The 17,532-nt window shown below is 39.9% G+C and overlaps 1 protein-coding gene across 8 annotated transcripts in view; it reads left to right on the top strand.

The window, feature by feature from the left end:
• The window catches only part of ABCC5 (ATP binding cassette subfamily C member 5), a 43,030-nt gene that overhangs the window by 14,306 nt on the left and 11,192 nt on the right, over nucleotides 1-17,532 (top strand). For 4 of the 8 annotated variants that reach the window (XM_005484873.4, XM_005484872.4, XM_014265486.3 and 1 more), the window contains 13 exons: nucleotides 4,628-4,861; nucleotides 4,970-5,143; nucleotides 6,419-6,566; nucleotides 7,028-7,176; nucleotides 7,744-7,851; nucleotides 9,619-9,969; nucleotides 11,463-11,534; nucleotides 11,664-11,788; nucleotides 12,408-12,480; nucleotides 13,005-13,208; nucleotides 13,868-14,011; nucleotides 15,739-15,844; nucleotides 16,506-16,690. In XM_005484873.4, coding sequence (XP_005484930.1) covers nucleotides 4,628-4,861; nucleotides 4,970-5,143; nucleotides 6,419-6,566; nucleotides 7,028-7,176; nucleotides 7,744-7,851; nucleotides 9,619-9,969; nucleotides 11,463-11,534; nucleotides 11,664-11,788; nucleotides 12,408-12,480; nucleotides 13,005-13,208; nucleotides 13,868-14,011; nucleotides 15,739-15,844; nucleotides 16,506-16,690 — 2,073 coding nt within the window. Of the gene's footprint in view, nucleotides 1-81; nucleotides 4,167-4,627; nucleotides 4,862-4,969; nucleotides 5,144-6,418; nucleotides 6,567-7,027; nucleotides 7,177-7,743; nucleotides 7,852-9,506; nucleotides 9,970-11,462; nucleotides 11,535-11,663; nucleotides 11,789-12,407; nucleotides 12,481-13,004; nucleotides 13,209-13,867; nucleotides 14,012-15,738; nucleotides 15,845-16,505; nucleotides 16,691-17,532 lie in introns of those variants that run through there. The other 4 variants (XM_026792104.2, XM_026792103.2, XM_074547302.1 and 1 more) reach the window with 4 other exon arrangements.

Raw genomic sequence — 17,532 nt, 5'->3', positions numbered from 1 at the left:
TCCATCCTTTTTTTAACAACCCCAGAGGGCTCCATCTCATGGCCAACTGTAAAATCTTAAGGTTTCATTGCAGAATCACTTAAACGTTTTGACTAGCTAGAAATTTTGGGGTAAAATTCCAGAGCAATTCAATAATCCAAGATAGGATTCCTACAGCTGATGGATCAGTTGCTGAATACCCAGGCAAGTTCTTGGGGAAGGGAGGGGGAGTTTAGGTATCCTGGAGGAAATGGACTTTTTGTTTTTTCTCTTTGGTTTTGAGTATAGTTTAAAGTTCTTCCCTAACTGCATAAGCTTAACTGCATAACTTGCTTTTTTCATAAGATTCTTATGTGCAGGTCTTCTAATTGTTTTTCTCTTTGAAATTATGTAAATTTATCTTGGAATAAAATTCAGTCTGATAAAACCCTAATCTTAAATTATTGGCATTAATAACAGTCTTCGAGAAGCGGACCAAAACAATTCTGAGAACACTGCATAAAAACTAATGTGAGCAGGTCTCAAGAAGCCTGTGGGCATAGTCTTTACTGATCCTACACAGAATGGCCAGACAGGTTTCAGGTAGAAGTGTTAGAAAACATTGTTGCCTCTAGGAACGACTGCTGTTTGTTGCTGAGGGTCGTTATTGAAGATAACAACATGGGACTTGACATTCACACCATTTTTTGTCACCTGTTTGTTGCACATGCTGTGCAGATTTAAAGTTGAAATTTTGACTAAATTTATTCTCTACACATTTCCCTTGAGGAGTAGGAGCAGTATTACTGCTAGTAGTACACGTTTCAGTGTGCTGGTAAGCTGGAGGTTCATTTCTTGGGTAAGTACACTTGGGTGCACTGTTAGGTGAAATGTCTTTTTAAGATGTTTTCCTGCTTTTCAATGTCTTATCAAAAAATGATGTTCTGTTTTTTTAAGTCTTCTTAAAGTTTGCCTTGTTTCATGTAATATGAATAACAATGAATGTTTCTGTGGTATTGTTCTCTTTGTAATATTTTATAGTTGTCTTTATTATAAAATACATGAACATGCTTTGCTAATTAACAATAAATTATGATTAAGGTTTTAACAGCACTAGCTTTTCCCAAGAAGAGCTTCTGTCATTGTTTCACTACAGGGCTTGAGGAGCTGCTTTTATCTTTAGCAAAGAACTTGCAGCAGGGTTACCCCTAATTTCTGTAGTGTAATGGTCTCAATTTGTCTCAGCCAAACTGCTGAATGAGAGAGAGCCAGAGGGGAAAGGAGAAAACAAACCAGCTTGATTATGTTGGGGGCTGCTGCTGCAATTGATGCTTGATATGGGTAACTTTAAATTATCTACAGACAGTTGCCCATTTACAGACAACCTTATTCAGTTTCTGAATAAGGCCCAATTCATTTTTGGTTCTACCGTTTGGCATGAAATTAAGTCTTTACCATCCCTCCTCCCTGTTTTTAAAAATGGCATGCCTCAGGGATATGCCTATGCTGTCTCCTCAGATGTACAGTGCTTTCTTGTATTCTTACACCCTTTCAGTCACCTGACAGTGAGAAGGGAGATCAGGAAAAGCACTTGACTTGACCTCATGTATTGGAGGAAAAATATAAAAGTGGAGTTAAACACTATATTTGACTTAAAAAAATTTAATGCCAGCAAATGGCTGTGGCTTTGCTAATGAGCATTGTGATGGTTATAACTGGAAAGGAGTTGTTCCATACTTCTTGTGTGGACTCTCTTGCTTTGGTTGGGTGGCTTTTTTTGGTATCAGATCCTTCAAGGGTCTTCCTCTTTTTTTATTTTGATACATTTTGCATCTGGCACAGAATCTAAACCTATAACCTGATGAGTCAGCTGCATGTGTCAGAGTGCCTTGTAATAACCATCAGAATGTACTAGTATAGGTGATATATTATTTATCTCAAATAAATACTTGCTACTATTTGATCAGCTACCAAAACTTCCAAGTTCTGGTGGAGGAGCAAAGAGGATTCTTCATTACTGAACATAATTGGTTTAACTCCAGGTCTGAACAATGTACCTGTTTGCTACTGTTCAGAGCTATTCTTCCCATTTGGGAGATGGGGAAAGTTGCTATTTTAGTGGAGCACAGCTTGACACTTTGGTCAGTTACTGGAGGGGGGAGTGGTAAGCTGTGGGAGGTAAGTGTTCCAGTTTCCCCGTTGGCTCCAGCTGCAGCCTGCCCCGTGCTGTGGCGTGCTGGCTGCAGCGGGGGCACCGGCCCTGCAGTGGGACCAGTGACAGAAGCTGTTCTTCAGCATTTTCAGGATGGCTGTTTTCTGCGTCAGGATGAGGCATTCCTGCTGGCCAGAGCCACCGCCAAGAGCAAAGGTAAGGTAATGTTTATTCCATGGGAATGCTTAAGACAGCCCAGCAGCTTGTACCAACTACTACACAGGAGCTCTTTCCCCCCTTAGCTTAGTTTATATGCTGTAATGTTTTTGTTCTGTAAATAACTTTATGCTGGATTCTTTTCATTAAACTAAAATTCATATTAGTTTTTGTACTTGTTCAGATATAAATGTTAATTTTCTGTGACTTTTTTCCCCTCCCTTTTCAAAATTCTTTAATCTGCTGTTTCCTCTTTTCTTTCTTCCGGAACAAAAATAAATTGGGGTATAATGTAAGCTGGTCTCTATTTCATCATTGGAGATGCTGAATCTATAAAATAGTGCTGCAAAATTGCACTAAAGTTTTGGGAGGAATGAGACCCCAGGAAACATCTGCTATCTTTATACATCTTCTCTTGGAGACTTTCAGCAATGCTGTGGTGTGTGAGAAAATGCTTGCAGTCTGCGACCATGCTGAGTTACAGCTCGTGAGGAAAAAGGGGGATTTTCACCCCAATTGCTCAGTGACTCAGTTGCATATGTTGGATTGAATACTGGAAAAAGAAGTCAGTAATCTCCACAGTAACTGCAGAGCAACTGTATGCAGTTGTGATCCAAACAGTTGATGTAAAATTAAATCCAATCAGGAGAAAGTTGGAACGCAATAGATCTGTGAATGTGAGCTCCTCACATTTGTTCAGTGGTCGGTATGTAAATTTTCTCAGTGGCCATTCTAGAATCTGATGGACACCTGGCTTTAATTCACACCTGTGAAAAAGAGCAAAATTATTTACAGCATGTTTCCTTGGTTCTGATGTACAGAATTATTTTCCTCTGAACAGATGAATTTGATCTCCTTTTTTTTTGTTATTTGGTGCTGGGCTGTAGCTATCAAAACCTTTGCTGGAGTTGTGGGGTTTTGTTTTTTTCCTCTCTTCAAACTATATAGAACTCCTACTTGCAAAACATGATTTAGCCAAGAGGACTTCAATGGACTATGATGTGAAAGGCTTCTCAAATATTTTGTTTGGTCTCAGATTTTTTGTTGATTTTTCTTGTCGGCAAAGGTAATTCTCTACTCCATGCTAGTATATTGAAAGCACCAGTATTTTAAAACATCATTTGTTGAAAAGCTCTCTAGGAAGTCTCTTACTGTCTGTGAAGCCTTACTGTAGGATACTTTCAAAACCACATTTCACAATTTGTGCAGCCTCAGAAACCTCCTCTGTTGGTACCTTCAAGCTTGACTTCTTTTGGACTCCGTGAACAAATACCATTCTGTTTTTGTATCTTTTATAATTTTGTGTATAGATTTAAATCTAATTTGCTAGAAGCTAAGACTGACTGTTAGATATTAGCCCTTTATAATTATCCTGTATGTGCAGATTGTATGTTTATACAATGATCTACCTGTTGTATAGTGCTTTTGAGTTGTTACCATTTAAGATGACACTTCATTTCAAATAAAAGCCTATTGTTTCACAGTTAATGATATTTAATGCTGGTGGTTGTGAATTGTATGATGTTACGTTGTGCCATTGGACCACAAAGAGCTGGAGTTGGGAATTGGTTCTGGGGGCTGTCCTCTTTCTGCAGGTGATGTTTGAAATGTGATTCCTGAGGTAAAGTGTTTATGTTCTTGGAGGGAAGAGGGTATGGGGAGGGATTGAATGGTTAATTTTTTTTGTCTTTTTTTTTTTTTTCCTCCCCTCCCCAATGATTTGTGGTATTGCGTACCTTGTGCTTTCTGCTTGTTTTTTTCTTTACTATTAAACTGCTGATGTTTATTTCCAGGAATGTTTTGCAAATGTCCTTCTCACTCTTCCCCTCTACAACTGTAGGTACATTGTTCCTTTTTATCAAATAAGCACGTTTGAAGCAAACCAAAGATAAAATAAAAAAGGTCTTAATGTCACGTAAAGGAATGTTTCTTAATGTGTGCAGATGTATAAGTAGTGACTATATTTTAAAACTCTTCTATATGATAATGCATTGCTTTCAGCTAACTGACACATTTATGTTAAGTTAGAAGACACGGAGGATTAGGAGCGTGCTGCGAGGAATATGGTTCCAAATTAAACTCTCTTTACTTACTAAATTTGACTCAGTGCTTGGCTCTCAGCAGGGCTTGTTACAGTACTTCTTGTATTGACACCTTTTACTTCTGGAAGGAAGATGCTTTCTATTTCAAACGGCTCTTTTAAAAGCAAAGTAGCCTACTTATTTCTAACTTAACATAAAGTTGTTGTGTGGTCTTCTGGGGCGATGGGATGTTCATGCAAGCTTGCATTTCTTCCTGTAGGCCTTCGTTGTGAAACACCTCTTGGAGTATACCCAGCAGAGTGAGTCCAACCTGCAGTACAGCTTGTTTTTAGTTTTTGGCATCTTTATGACGGAAGTGGTGCGGTCGTGGTCCCTGGCACTAACCTGGGCGCTCAACTATCGCACGGGGGTCAGACTGCGCGGGGCTGTCCTGACCATGGCCTTCAAGAAAATCCTTAAGCTGAAGAACATCAAGGAGAAATCTCTTGGAGAGGTGAGCTGCAGCCTTGTTTTGGAAATGCCAATGTGAAAAGGGATGTGTAATACATTCCTCTGAGAATGAGCTGTGCCTTAAATCTGAACTATCTGTTCTGTTTTTCAGCTCATAAATGTTTGCTCCAATGATGGTCAGAGGATGTTTGAAGCTGCAGCAGTTGGCAGTTTGCTGGCTGGGGGCCCTATTGTGGCCATCTTGGGAATGGTTTATAATGTGATTATTCTGGGTCCAACAGGCTTCTTGGGATCTGCTGTCTTCATCCTCTTCTACCCAGCAATGGTGAGTTGGAAAGAGTTAAGACTTACTTCATTTTTCTTAGGCCAGACAAATGTATAGCTCTGAATAGAAAATGTTGAAATGTGCTAGGTTTAGCCAGTTTATGGCATTGCACTTTATTGAAGGCATTTACAAGATAGTGTATGAAGCAGAAATATGGAATCAGGAAGCTCAAAGTGATAAAATTAGAAAATGGGGATGGGAAAGCTGATAGATCTGGCTGAGATGAATATTCATAGCTAAATGAAACTGCAGAATATTAAGGTGCTCATGATTGATGTTGGAAAGATATGAGGGCCTCCAGCTTGTGTATGGGTGCTCAGTGTTGCATAAGCAGTGTTCTTTGATTTCTTGACTCAATGCAAGATGCTGAAAAACACCACATCTTCTTGATGAGGTACTCCTGCTTCTGCTGAGCTGTGAAATGGGCTAGTTCAAGCCAAAATCTTCTTGCCTATAAAATGTCTGTAAGACTACTGGAGATCTGTCATTGTGTTCATAATACATGCTTTATAAACCATGGAGGCTGAATACTGTGAGATTCACTGTGGTCCAATTTATCTGACTAAAAGTAAGAATTATGTAGTGGGAGTTGCATTTTAGAGGGGAATGAGGAGTGGAGTTTGAACATGTTTTCCAGTTCTTTCCAGCAGTCCTCCTTTATTGATGGAGACTTCAAAAGAGTTTGCAGGTGTGTGAAGAAAGGCAAGGAGCTAAGACTTCCTGAAGTCGTGTGTTAGGTTTGAATTTCAGACCAGGAATGGGATGAATGTAAGAGTAGCAGATACTTTAAAACATATCAAACACAACTTTCTGGTTTTAGATTAGTTTAGTAAAAAATGTTAAAAACTGTTTTACTGCCTTCACAGCACTGGCATGGATGAGAAATTGATCTGACTGGGCAAAGTCCTGATTTGCCTTACAGAGTCAGGTTAAAAGTCTGGCTGAAGTGGGGGTCAACTTCATGTGTCTTCAGGTTAACTTTGTGCTTCAGAAACTTTAACTGAACTTGTACTAATTAATACTGGTAAAAGTGCACACCTTTATTCTCTCAAATTTTTGTTGAAATTTGCTCTCACAGGTCTGGTGCTTGGTGCAGATGGGGCAGGAGGAAATGAATGATGTTCCCAGCCTGAGTTTTATGTTAGGGCAGCAATTTCCTGGCCCTATCCCTGAATCCCCTTTTCAGATTAAAAATTCATTTTCTCTGGTAATTAGGAATTTAAGGTACTTGCTTTTCCTGAGTTGCCATTAATGTTTCATGATGTTTTTTTTCAGATGTTTGTGTCACGCCTCACAGCTTATTTCAGAAGAAAATGTGTAGCAACAACAGATGAACGTGTGCAAAAGATGAATGAAGTTCTTAATTACATTAAATTCATTAAAATGTATGCCTGGGTGAAACCATTTTCTCAGAATGTTCAAAGTGAGTTCCCACAGTCTGTGCATGTCTCCTTTGCTGCAGATGCCCCACTGCTGTGTAGCCTGGTGCATCCTGACTTTGTGCTGTAGGTGCTGCTGTACAAGCAGTGTAAGAACTGTCATCCTTCAGGCTCCTCTGTGTTATGCACAGTGTGTTGGACAAACAGACCTGCTTCTAAAATTTCACCTTCTGGTGTGATGATGTTTGTGGCATGACACTAATTTTAAGTTTTTCAGTTTTGTTCCTCTTTTATCACTTTAAAAATCCCTATATTTGTGTGGAGATTAGACCATTATAGTTTCCTCCTCTATAATTACTTTCCTTATGAGAATGTTTATAATGTAATAAACACTAAAGTGTAGAGTTAGGCCTCTTACTCACTGTTTATAGTGCTGTGCTATCTGTTTTGTGTATGTACCCCCTGAATCACAGCTCAAACGTGGTGCCCCTCTTGGTATCTCTAGAAATTCGTGAAGAGGAACGCAAAATCTTGGAGCGTGCAGGCTACTTCCAGAGCATCACTGTGGGAGTGGCTCCCATTGTTGTTGTCATTGCCAGTGTGGTGACCTTTTCTGTCCATATGATCCTTGGCTATGACCTTACAGCAGCTCAGGTAAGCTGTTGGAAATATTCTTTATGCTTTTGCTTCTGTAGCTTTTGTGCTGAGCCACTTCTTGTGCCCATGTGGCTAGGCTGTGTCCTGGCTCACAGAAGTGAATTATGGCTGTCACAGCAGCAGGTGGAGTCTTATATTTTGCACAAAAAGCCTCTCAGTGGTCTTTTGTCCTGACCTTCCTCAGAACAGGTTTTGGGCTGAATATAAATAAGTGCTCCTGTTTGGATGGGGTATTGGGGATTACTGGATGTTTTTGTTTTGCAGTGTGCTTGGATGCAAACAGCACAAATGTCTAAAAATATGATTTGAATTTGTGCCTTTGCTAGTAGGTTAATGTAGAATTTGACCTGCAAACAGAACAAGTTGTCATGGTCTGTTAAAAGCACTAGAGAAGGAGTTGGGTAGATTTGCTGTTTGAGACTATGTTGAATATTTAAATGGTTGTTCTTGGACTGGGCCTTTTCTATGATTTTCACTTGCTGCTGTGCCATTTCAGCTTTTAGAAGGCTGGAGCTGTTAGAATGTTGCATCCAAGTGTGATTGTTTTCCTTGTCTCACTTTTAGGCATTCACAGTGGTCACTGTCTTCAACTCAATGACTTTTGCTCTCAAAGTAACTCCGTTCTCAGTGAAGTCTCTGTCTGAGGCATCTGTTTCTGTTGACAGATTTAAGGTAAGCAGTCATTTGCCCTCACATTTTCTCTGTAAGTGTGGTGTGTTGTATGTGTTCAGTAGCTGCAAAGGGAACACTTGGAAGGTAATATGATTTTAATGGCAGAGAAGTTATATTTCTTTACACTTGGCATTCTAGATTATTGGATTCTGCAAGAGATATAAATGTAGTGAAGGAATATTTGCAGTTCAAAAATAATACCAGTGTAAGAAGCAAAATAGTCTGATTCAAAGATTTTATGATTTTGAAATTGGCCACAGGAAAAGAGTGAAAGACTCAGTGGCTCACTGTATAATAATTTTTAACTCCATTTTAAGAACATTTATATGAAAAGACTGCACCATGTGTACAATGAAAGTTAATGGTTTGCTAATAAAGCTTTTTGAAAATACCAGGTGTTAGGTAAGCAGATTGATAAACAGTGGGGTTTTATCTGTGGTCGTAGAACCCTGAGGTTTTATATTTCCAGACCAGATTAAGGGATTGAAATTCCTCTATATCAGTAAAATGGAGTTGTGATCTGGCAAAACAGATCTATGGCAGAAAACGTAAAACACTGATAATGAACAATCTTACCTCCCATCATGGGGATTGGAGGATGAATACACTGTGTGTACTTTATGAACTCAGAGGGGAGATCTTTACTTTGTCTTGTCTCTTGAAGATAACAGTGCATTACACATTGTGGAAATTTCCAGAATGGAAAATAGTACTTTCCAAATAGAAACCTTCACAAGCATTGACAGATACATGGATTCTGTGTAATGCAATCATGAAATAAACCTCTGTATGAGAAAATCAGGATCTGTAGAGTGATTTTGAGATTCTATTGCTTTTGAGCAATTTTACTTCATCTTCTGAGTCAGCCTAAAATCAACCTTGCTTAAATCTAAGTGCACTAAAGGGAATTTTGTGGGAGGGAAGAGAAGTAAAAGGAAATGGAATTTCTCCCAGTTTGCCTATAAATTGTGTAGGAAATGTAGCATAAGGTGAGAATACTCTGACATCACAGTAAAAATGTAATTGACTTGTTGGCTCTGTAAAAGAGTATGAGCTTTCTTATGAATGTGTGATTCAGACATAGCAATTGCAAGAATAAATAAGGCTGGGAATTGGGAAGTTTTAGTCCCAAAAAAACTACTTGGTTTAAAACAAATTGTGTAAGTGGCAAACATTTTATCTTGTAATTAAACTCTGTGAAAAAATGTCTTCCTGATCTGTTGATTGTAAATACTGATGGATGTGGTGGAAAACGTGATACAGTTGACTGACTTCTTGCCAAGCAGCCTGAGATAGATCAGCTACACTTGTGCAAGATGACTTTTTCCAGCAGAAAAGTTGATGGGTAAAGGCTCAAGTTAAAAGCCCTTCTATCTCCTTCCATAATGAGTTGGTGTGCAGGACAAGTCAATCAGTTTGTCCCAAGTGACCTCTCCTCTCCAAGCTGTGTGTTCTGCTCACGTGTTTTTAATCTGCAACACACAGAGCTGCAGTTGCAAACAGTGTCAAAGGAAGAAGTGCCTATCACATCCAAAGTATTGCAGTTCTGTTGAAAGTCAAGTGTATCCAGGTGCTTCCACCACATCCAGGAATGCCCCAGCCACTTAGCAGACCTGGAGTTAGTTTACACTAATGAGCCACCTTTTGCTCTTCAGCTTCCTCCTACTATGTAGCCTGATGTGTTTTGCTGCGTGAGTGTGCCGTAGGCTTGTCTCCCAGTCTTGATCAGGTGTCTCATCTTTACACCTCTCTCACAACTCCTATCAGAGTTTATTTCTAATGGAAGAGGTTCATATGATAAAGAAAAAACCAGCCAATCCTCACACCGCGATAGAGGTGAAAAATGCTACCTTGGCTTGGGACTTCTCCCACGCCAGCGTCCAGAGCTCACCAAAGTTGACCCCCAAAGTGAAAAAAGACAAGAAAGTCACCAAGAGCAAGAAAGAGAAAATGAAGCTGCAGAATGAGGGACAGCAAGCTGTGCTGGCAGAGCAGAAGGGCCATCTTCTAGTGGACAGTGATGACCATCACAGCCCTGAAGAGGAGCACAAAATGATCCACCTGGTCAGCCTTCGGCTTCAGAGGACTCTGTACAACATTGACTTGGAGATAGAAAAGGTAAGAAGAAATGAAAGGAGGAAATCTGAGCTTTTCAAAGGCCTCATTATAGCTGCCCCCTGGAACAGAGCTGTGTGCTGTTTCATTTTGCATGAAATGGAACATATTGCTTTTGTGCACTCCTGTAATATCCATGGCAACTGCAGTATCCAGGATGCAGTGTCTGATCTTGCTGTAAACAGCTGTGCCATTTTAGCAGCTACATCTTTGCAAACAGCCTGTGAAACAAGGGCAGGCTGTATAGCTTCCACATCCAGCTGAGGGGTTTGCAGCTCCTAGGACAGTGTGAGCCACTGAGCTCAGAGAATCTGCAGGGCACCACGTACCAGTGGGCTGCTGGTGAACAATGTGTTCCTGCAGTGGTTTGATAATGTTGCAGTTTCATCTATGTTCTGGGCGAGCATTTTAGGTGATTAGGTGTTCCAATGGAGCGTAATAGTGCTTTTCATTGAAAAATGTGCAATTTTCTTCCTTGAGAATTTTTGTACAGGTGGATGCAGGTTTTCAAGAATTGTAGAAGCATTTGGAGCTATTGCTCCAAGGTGGGTAAAAGCATGTAAGATGTCAAAGAAAAAGCATTGAACTTAATACATGACATTATCTACACATACAAAAGCCTTGCAATCTGGCAGTTGGATGTTGTAATAATGGGATCCATATATTTATGAAGATAGTCATGGTTACATTGTCTTATGTAGTTATACAAATGGAGGGATATTTTAAGCTATTTTAAAGAGTAAAATACTTACATTTTAAACTCCAGGGGAGTATGCATATAGTTTAAAAAATTGCCTCAAATAGGAGTGCAGTTGCTTGAAAGTGTAAAGGTTGTTTTGTCTCAGAAGTCAAAAAAAAAGCTGGTTTTGTCTTTCTCTGCTATCAAGAGAACACCAGCAGTGTGTTCCACAAGGTCTATATACCTTTCTTGACCACTTTACATTTTTTACAAAAGGAATAAAAATAGTTTTAATAAATTAATTGTTTAATATGGTATTAACCCACTCATTCTATTGCAGAGAAATTCTTCAAAGTGACTAAATTCTAGTATTTTCTTGGTACATGTTCTCTACCAAATTGGATCTAATTGGCAAGGAGTTGGACTGGACCCATATATGATGATTTCTCTGTTCTTTCAGACTTTTCTTTCCTTATCATTCTCAAAAGCACTTTGGTGCATTCTGTTCAGGCAGACCTTGGTGCTTTTGGTTTCTTGATCCTCTGCGCCTGTAAGCCTAGTAAGAAGGAGGCTGATCTTCAAACACCTTTATTTTTACCTTTACAGTTGATTTCAGTTATATTTCACTGTGGGATTGTGTTCACTGTATACAATTTGAGCGTTAAGATGCTGACTCTTGCTTTTTCTTGTGTTATGTCACTTCAGAGCTGTCATTTATATCCAACTGTCCTCTCAGAGGTACTAAAGGTAGTCTGAATTCTGAAAAGGAAGATGAATGTAAGAAATGAGTGCTGTAATTTTTTTCCTTTCTACGTAGGGAAAACTTGTTGGAATTTGTGGCAGTGTGGGGAGCGGAAAAACTTCACTTATCTCAGCAATTTTAGGACAGGTGAGAAACCCTATTTTGAGTATTTCTGCTTTTCTTTGCCATCTCCTATTTCACTTATTTGAGCTCTGTAGAATGCAGTGTGTTGTGAGCGTGGGGTGGCATGGTCTCACAGCTGGTGTGTCCCTGCAGATGACGCTGTTGGAGGGCAGCATCGCAGTGAGCGGCACCTTCGCGTACGTGGCCCAGCAGGCCTGGATCCTCAACGCCACCCTGAGGGACAACATCCTCTTTGGCAAGGACTATGATGAAGAAAGGTCTGTCTGGCTGCTTGCTGGTTGTCATGAAAGCTCACTGATTCTTGGCCTAAGTGTGGGAAAGCTTTAATGCAGAGTACACTGCAGATAAAGCCTCGGTGCCCTTCTGGAGTCTGTCTGTAAATCGCCTCTGAGTCCCATTTAGGATCCTGCCCCTCTTCCATGTGGCCCTCTGGCTGGTGGCTGTCATTGAGCCTGGCCCTGCTCCTTGCAGTGAGGCTGGGCCTCATCCTGGACCTCTGCTTAAAACCAGCAGCTGCTGTGAGCAGCACTAAAGTGGTGTTTGCTCTTGCTGTCCTGGCCTTGCCCTCTCCAAACACAACAGCTGCTGTGTGCAACATGCTGACATCTTCCATGGCCCCCTCCACCTGGGGACTTTGCTGTGGCCCTTAGCCAACTATCCCTGAAAACAAATTGTCTCTCTATCCTCACAATGCTTTTGAAGTAGGTGATTAATTATTACCCTCAGTTTTCTCCTGAGGCTCCAAGACAGATGACTTGTTTTCGGCTGATGGAATATCAGCTATTAGTGTAGAAAATGATATAATGCTGTACTAGTTAAATAATTGTGGGGAAAGGAAAATCAGTGTTCTTAACTATTTATCTACTTGTTCTTCAGATACAATACTGTGCTGAATGGCTGCTGTCTTAGGCCTGACCTGGCCATCCTTCCAAATGGGGACCTCACAGAGGTATATTTTGCTTATACTAAACTAATTAGTAGATGGAGAAAAGAGTTTTGGTTTGGTAGGGTAAACTGGAATGAGGATACATCACTCTGGGGTGCATATGAGCCAAGCTGTTGAATGCATTCTCTTGAGCTGACCTTAGTGGGCCCTGGACTGTGAAGAGTTGTACCCCGTATTTTACTCAGATGTTGACTGTTTAGGAATTTTTTTTATTGTGTTGTAAATTTAGCTGCCTTAACAGGACCTAATTGAACTTGATTTAGAATAGCTAAGAGAAGAAATGGCTATGTTAATTCATAAAAGATAAAATAAGCAAAGAAAGTACTGCCACATTTCAAGCATATTAACCTTTGAATGTGTAGCACATGTCACAAAATGGATACTTAAATATGTATATGTATTAATACAAAATGTTAAGGGGGAGTATATCTATATAAATATATAAAATGGAATATTATGGTCTGCTTTATTCTGCTCATCTCTGTTGCATGGTGCTGAAGAAATGATGGGTGTTTGTCTCTGTGCAGATTGGTGAACGAGGGGCTAACCTGAGTGGGGGCCAGCGTCAGAGAATCAGTCTGGCTCGAGCCCTGTACAGTGACAGGGACATTTACATCCTCGATGACCCCCTTAGTGCCTTAGATGCTCACGTTGGAAATCACATTTTTAACAGTGCAATAAGGAAGCACCTGAAGTCAAAGACTGTCCTTTTCATCACACATCAGCTTCAGGTACTGAACCTCCCACACTTTCTTTCTTGGACTTTCTTGAAGTGGTTTGTTCATCAGTTGTCTTCCTACTGGAAATCTCTGTGCCCTGACCTGTGACAGGACAACCCTGTCTGTCTATAGAGTGTGTGGTTTACATTTATAAAATAGGTTTGCAAAGTTGCACTGAGCACAATTTGATTGATACCAGTGCTGCTTGGTGTCTGATTGGGACTGGTAACCCTTGGCTAAAGAAAATTTACCAGGGAAATAAATACCTGTTCAAAAATACTTTTACTAACTTGCTATAAAGCTATTTCATCACAGCAAAAAAGTTATATTTGTTGTCAGTAAATCAGAATTGATGTACCTGAGACTTTTTTGCTGTTGTCTGTGCATGGAAATATTAGTGCTCAGTCTATCAGTATTTGCAGTGTTTAAGTATTCTGAGTCATGTCTTCCAGAAGAGATTGGTTTTGATAGGACACAAAAACTTTTGTTTTGTGTAGTGTGAGTAATCATGGTGCTCTACTCAGAGGAGGACCTCTGAAACTCAGCTGTCTGTTGTGTGGGCATAGGTGTGCTGTGTGCCAGTGCCTACAGGCTGCTGAGAAGGGTTGTGTGGGAGTGTTTGGTTATTGAACATCGTGATAGAGACTTGTTCTTGCTGCCACTCTCTGCAGTATCTTGTTGACTGTGATGAAGTGATCTTCATGAAGGAAGGCTGCATTACCGAGCGAGGCAGTCATGAGGAGCTGATGAATTTAAATGGGGATTATGCAACTATTTTTAATAGCCTACAGCTGGGAGAAACACCACATATTGAGGTACTTGTTCATTTTAAAGTGCTCTGAATCTTGACTGTTCTGAGGTGAACCAAGTGATGTTTGAAATATGGAAAATGGCTTCACACTTTTTCATGTGTTGATCTGACCAATAGATTTCCTATAGAATAATTTCTGCTTCATTAGCACTTTGTCACAGTTTGTTTTTAGGGAATGTGTGCTAGAGAGGACTCTGCCAACGAGCTCATGAGTTAATAATGAAAATATTGTAGTGTCTCCCCTGGTGATGCTCAGAGCAGGAAGTTCTTCTCTTATTGGACACTCCACTTCTTAATTTACCTCTGAATTAGCACAGATCTTCAACAACTTTGTCTGAAAAAATTCTTAGTGGCTTGCTTCTATGTTTTCAATGGAGTGTGACTGAGACACAGCAGGTGTGACACAACTTGTCAAAAGTTAGATGTGACAGTAGTTTGGAGGCATAACTGAAAATGCTGTGTTTTGGGGGAGTTTAGGAGAAAATGTTTTGCCTTGACACTAATTCTGTTATGAAAAAAGTCTGTAAATGCAAATTTGAATATGTGTTGTAGTATTTCAGTTGGTGCAAAAATGGTAAATCTAGAAAAAAACAAGAGACATTCAGTACAACAACATGTAAATTTTCAGCAATTTAATTTTTCCCACCCTTCTCTTTGTTTCCTGACATTAATCTCTAAGAGTAAGGATCTTGGCATTTTGATTTATAATAAGTTGTCTAAATTTTGTGTGCGTTTTGTCTTAGAAAGGATTAAAAGTACATCAACAGTTCATTTTTTAAGAGATGAGAGGCTCCTTACTCATGAGACATTTAAAACAAAACATTTCTGAGAAGGAAGCATTATAAGAATTACAGATATAGAAGGAGTTTGGTGACACATTCTCCTGGGAGGTATTTGTGAAGGAAGCAAAAGGATATAATGCATTGCTCTGCATGTCCTTTGAGGCATGAAGATAATAGTTCTGCCATTTTAAGACTAATAAAATGATAGTGAATAAGACTAATAAAATGATAGTGAATAAGAGATACTCCAGTCTTCATGCTTGGCTGACCTTCAATGTAGCTGTAAACATTAGCTCATGGAAAGATCATTAAATTGCATTCCCTGTGGGATAAGAATAAATGGATCATCAGTTGGGTTCTCTGTGGTTTGTTCTCATGTAAAGTGTGGGAAGGGAACCCTGAACATGGTGTGCAAGGGGTTTCAGTCCATGTAGGCTCACTCTGAACAGGCAGTAACTCCCAGTTTTGGAAAGATGGCTGGGTTTAAAACAGTGCTCGTGGGTCCCTGTGGTGTTTGGATATTGGATTTCTGGGAGATCAAGTTAACCTGACTTTTCTTAAGAAACCTCTCATGAAATGTCTCTAAGTGCTAGGGTGCTTGGGGAAAAAAAGCCTCTTTAAAAAATGTGAGTTATTTTTACAAGGGATAGAGAGATTATATCTTTCTGGCAGTAGTGGGGATATCATTCCTCTACCATGTTTTCACTGATCCTGAAAATTGCCCTTGCACTCTACCTGTACAGGTTGGTAGTAGTTCATATTAATAGAGGAGGAGAATTTAGTCCACCAGAGTTGGCAATCATCTGTAATAACTGTGAAGTTAATAGCCTCCTTGATGTGAATGCTGAGCTATTGAAAGTCTTTATCCTTAGGTGGCAGATAAATAAAAGTTTGTGTTTAGAAAATGTCAAAACCAACTCCTCTGTTTAGTGTCATTGTTTCCCTGCAGATTAATATAAAGAAGAACACAAACAATTCATTGAAAAGGCCCCAGGATAAAAGTACCAAAACAGGGTCTGTGAAGAAGGAGAAGGTTGTAAAGAAGGAAGAAGAGGGTAACTGTGTAATCAAATTTCTGGCTGTAATTATTTTGTACTCTAAGCTCAAAGCATGAGCTTCCAAATATATTGTTAATGTACCTCTCATGTTTTGGAAGCTGTCTCAATCCTAATCACTTAGTGTGGTTGATGGGAGACAGGCAGTGGGCAAAGAACATCCATTAATTCATTAAATACGGGTGCCTGTGCAATGTTTTTAAGTTCAGTCGGATGCCATTAGCACAAAGGAGGTGGTGCTGCCTTGTCCCCCACACCACCTCTCCCTCCTGTCCTAAGAGGGCCATGTGCACAGCTTGGCACTCAGCCCTGGGCAGGACATGGCATTTATGGGTGAAGGGACAGTCTGACCTCTGTAGTTCTCTGTTTAATGTTAGCTTTGAACTTCAGGGTTTAAAAAGCAATAGCGAGGCTGATCCCAGCCTAACATTTAAGTCTGTGCTGATGAGGCTTTTTCAGCTGTACCATGACTTAAATGATTCTGCAGAAGAAATGTGACTTCTTGAAAAACTGAACCACTGAGTTCTAAGTGTGAAGTAAAGTGTATGTTTCTGAAAGTACTCTGCACAGTTTGAAAGACTAATTTTGTGAGTGTTCATAAATTTATAGGAGTTGCATGGAAGAGCTTTCCTCATTCCCTTTTCATCTTCTCTTGTCACAGGCCAGTTGGTGCAGTTGGAAGAGAAAGGCAAAGGCTCTGTGCCCTGGTCTGTTTATGGTGTCTACATTCAGGCAGCTGGAGGCCCCTTTGCATTCCTCATCATCATGGCACTGTTTGTGCTCAATGTGGGCAGCACAGCCTTCAGCAACTGGTGGCTGAGTTTCTGGATCAAGCAAGGCAGTGGAGTAAGTTCAAAAGCTTTCTACTCTTGTGTCTAATTGGCTGGGGGTGTTCTGCTAGACTAATCCCAAGCAGTCCTGTGAGACCAAATGGTGCTTTCTAATTTAAATAAGTTGTAAGGCTCCCCAGGAGGTGCTCTCACTAGGGAGTTCATCTCCAAGAATGAGAGCTCCAGTAATGAGAAAAATATAATAACTTATGTGGTTTAATGCTGCCCTCTTGTTCCTTTTCTTGGTTAGTCTAAGAAAAGGAAGTGAAAATATGAAAGGGGCCAACAAGCTAACTTTAGTGTTTTTTGTTTAAATGTGATCTCATACCTAACAGGATAATTTTTGTTAAAATATGTAAAAATTGAGTCAGATGACTTTTGGAAATTGCTTTGGAGATTCTGATGACTTGGGACGGTTTGGGCTTTTTCCCACACTCAGGGCTTTGCTTGTAAGTCTTGTTGCATTTAAAAATCCAAATATAACTGCAAGAATTTTTTGGGGGGGCACAGAGAACAAGGTACTAATCTCAGAGATGGAAATAATGAAGTGCAGATGGACAACAATATTAGAATCAGCAATGAGGTCCTTAAACATACTTAAAGAGCAGAAATAAAAGAGAGAATGGGAATATATAACCGTGTGACAGTAAAGAATTTGTTGCCTAGTGGCAGAAATAAGTGTTTGGTAAAGATCTATCCAAGGTGAATATGGCTGTGTGGTGGCATCCAAGTATCTAACATTGTTCAGAAGAACACAAGAAATAAGAGATGAAATGAGAGATTAGGAATCAAATGAAGTAGGCATGTGGTAGTATTTTGGAAGATATTGTAGGAAAAAGATCAAGGGCTACAGATCAA

This window comes from Zonotrichia albicollis, chromosome 9 (genome assembly GCF_047830755.1).
Source record: "Zonotrichia albicollis isolate bZonAlb1 chromosome 9, bZonAlb1.hap1, whole genome shotgun sequence".
Classification (NCBI taxonomy): Eukaryota; Metazoa; Chordata; class Aves; order Passeriformes; family Passerellidae; genus Zonotrichia; species Zonotrichia albicollis.
This window is presented reverse-complemented; position numbering and strand designations above follow the sequence as displayed.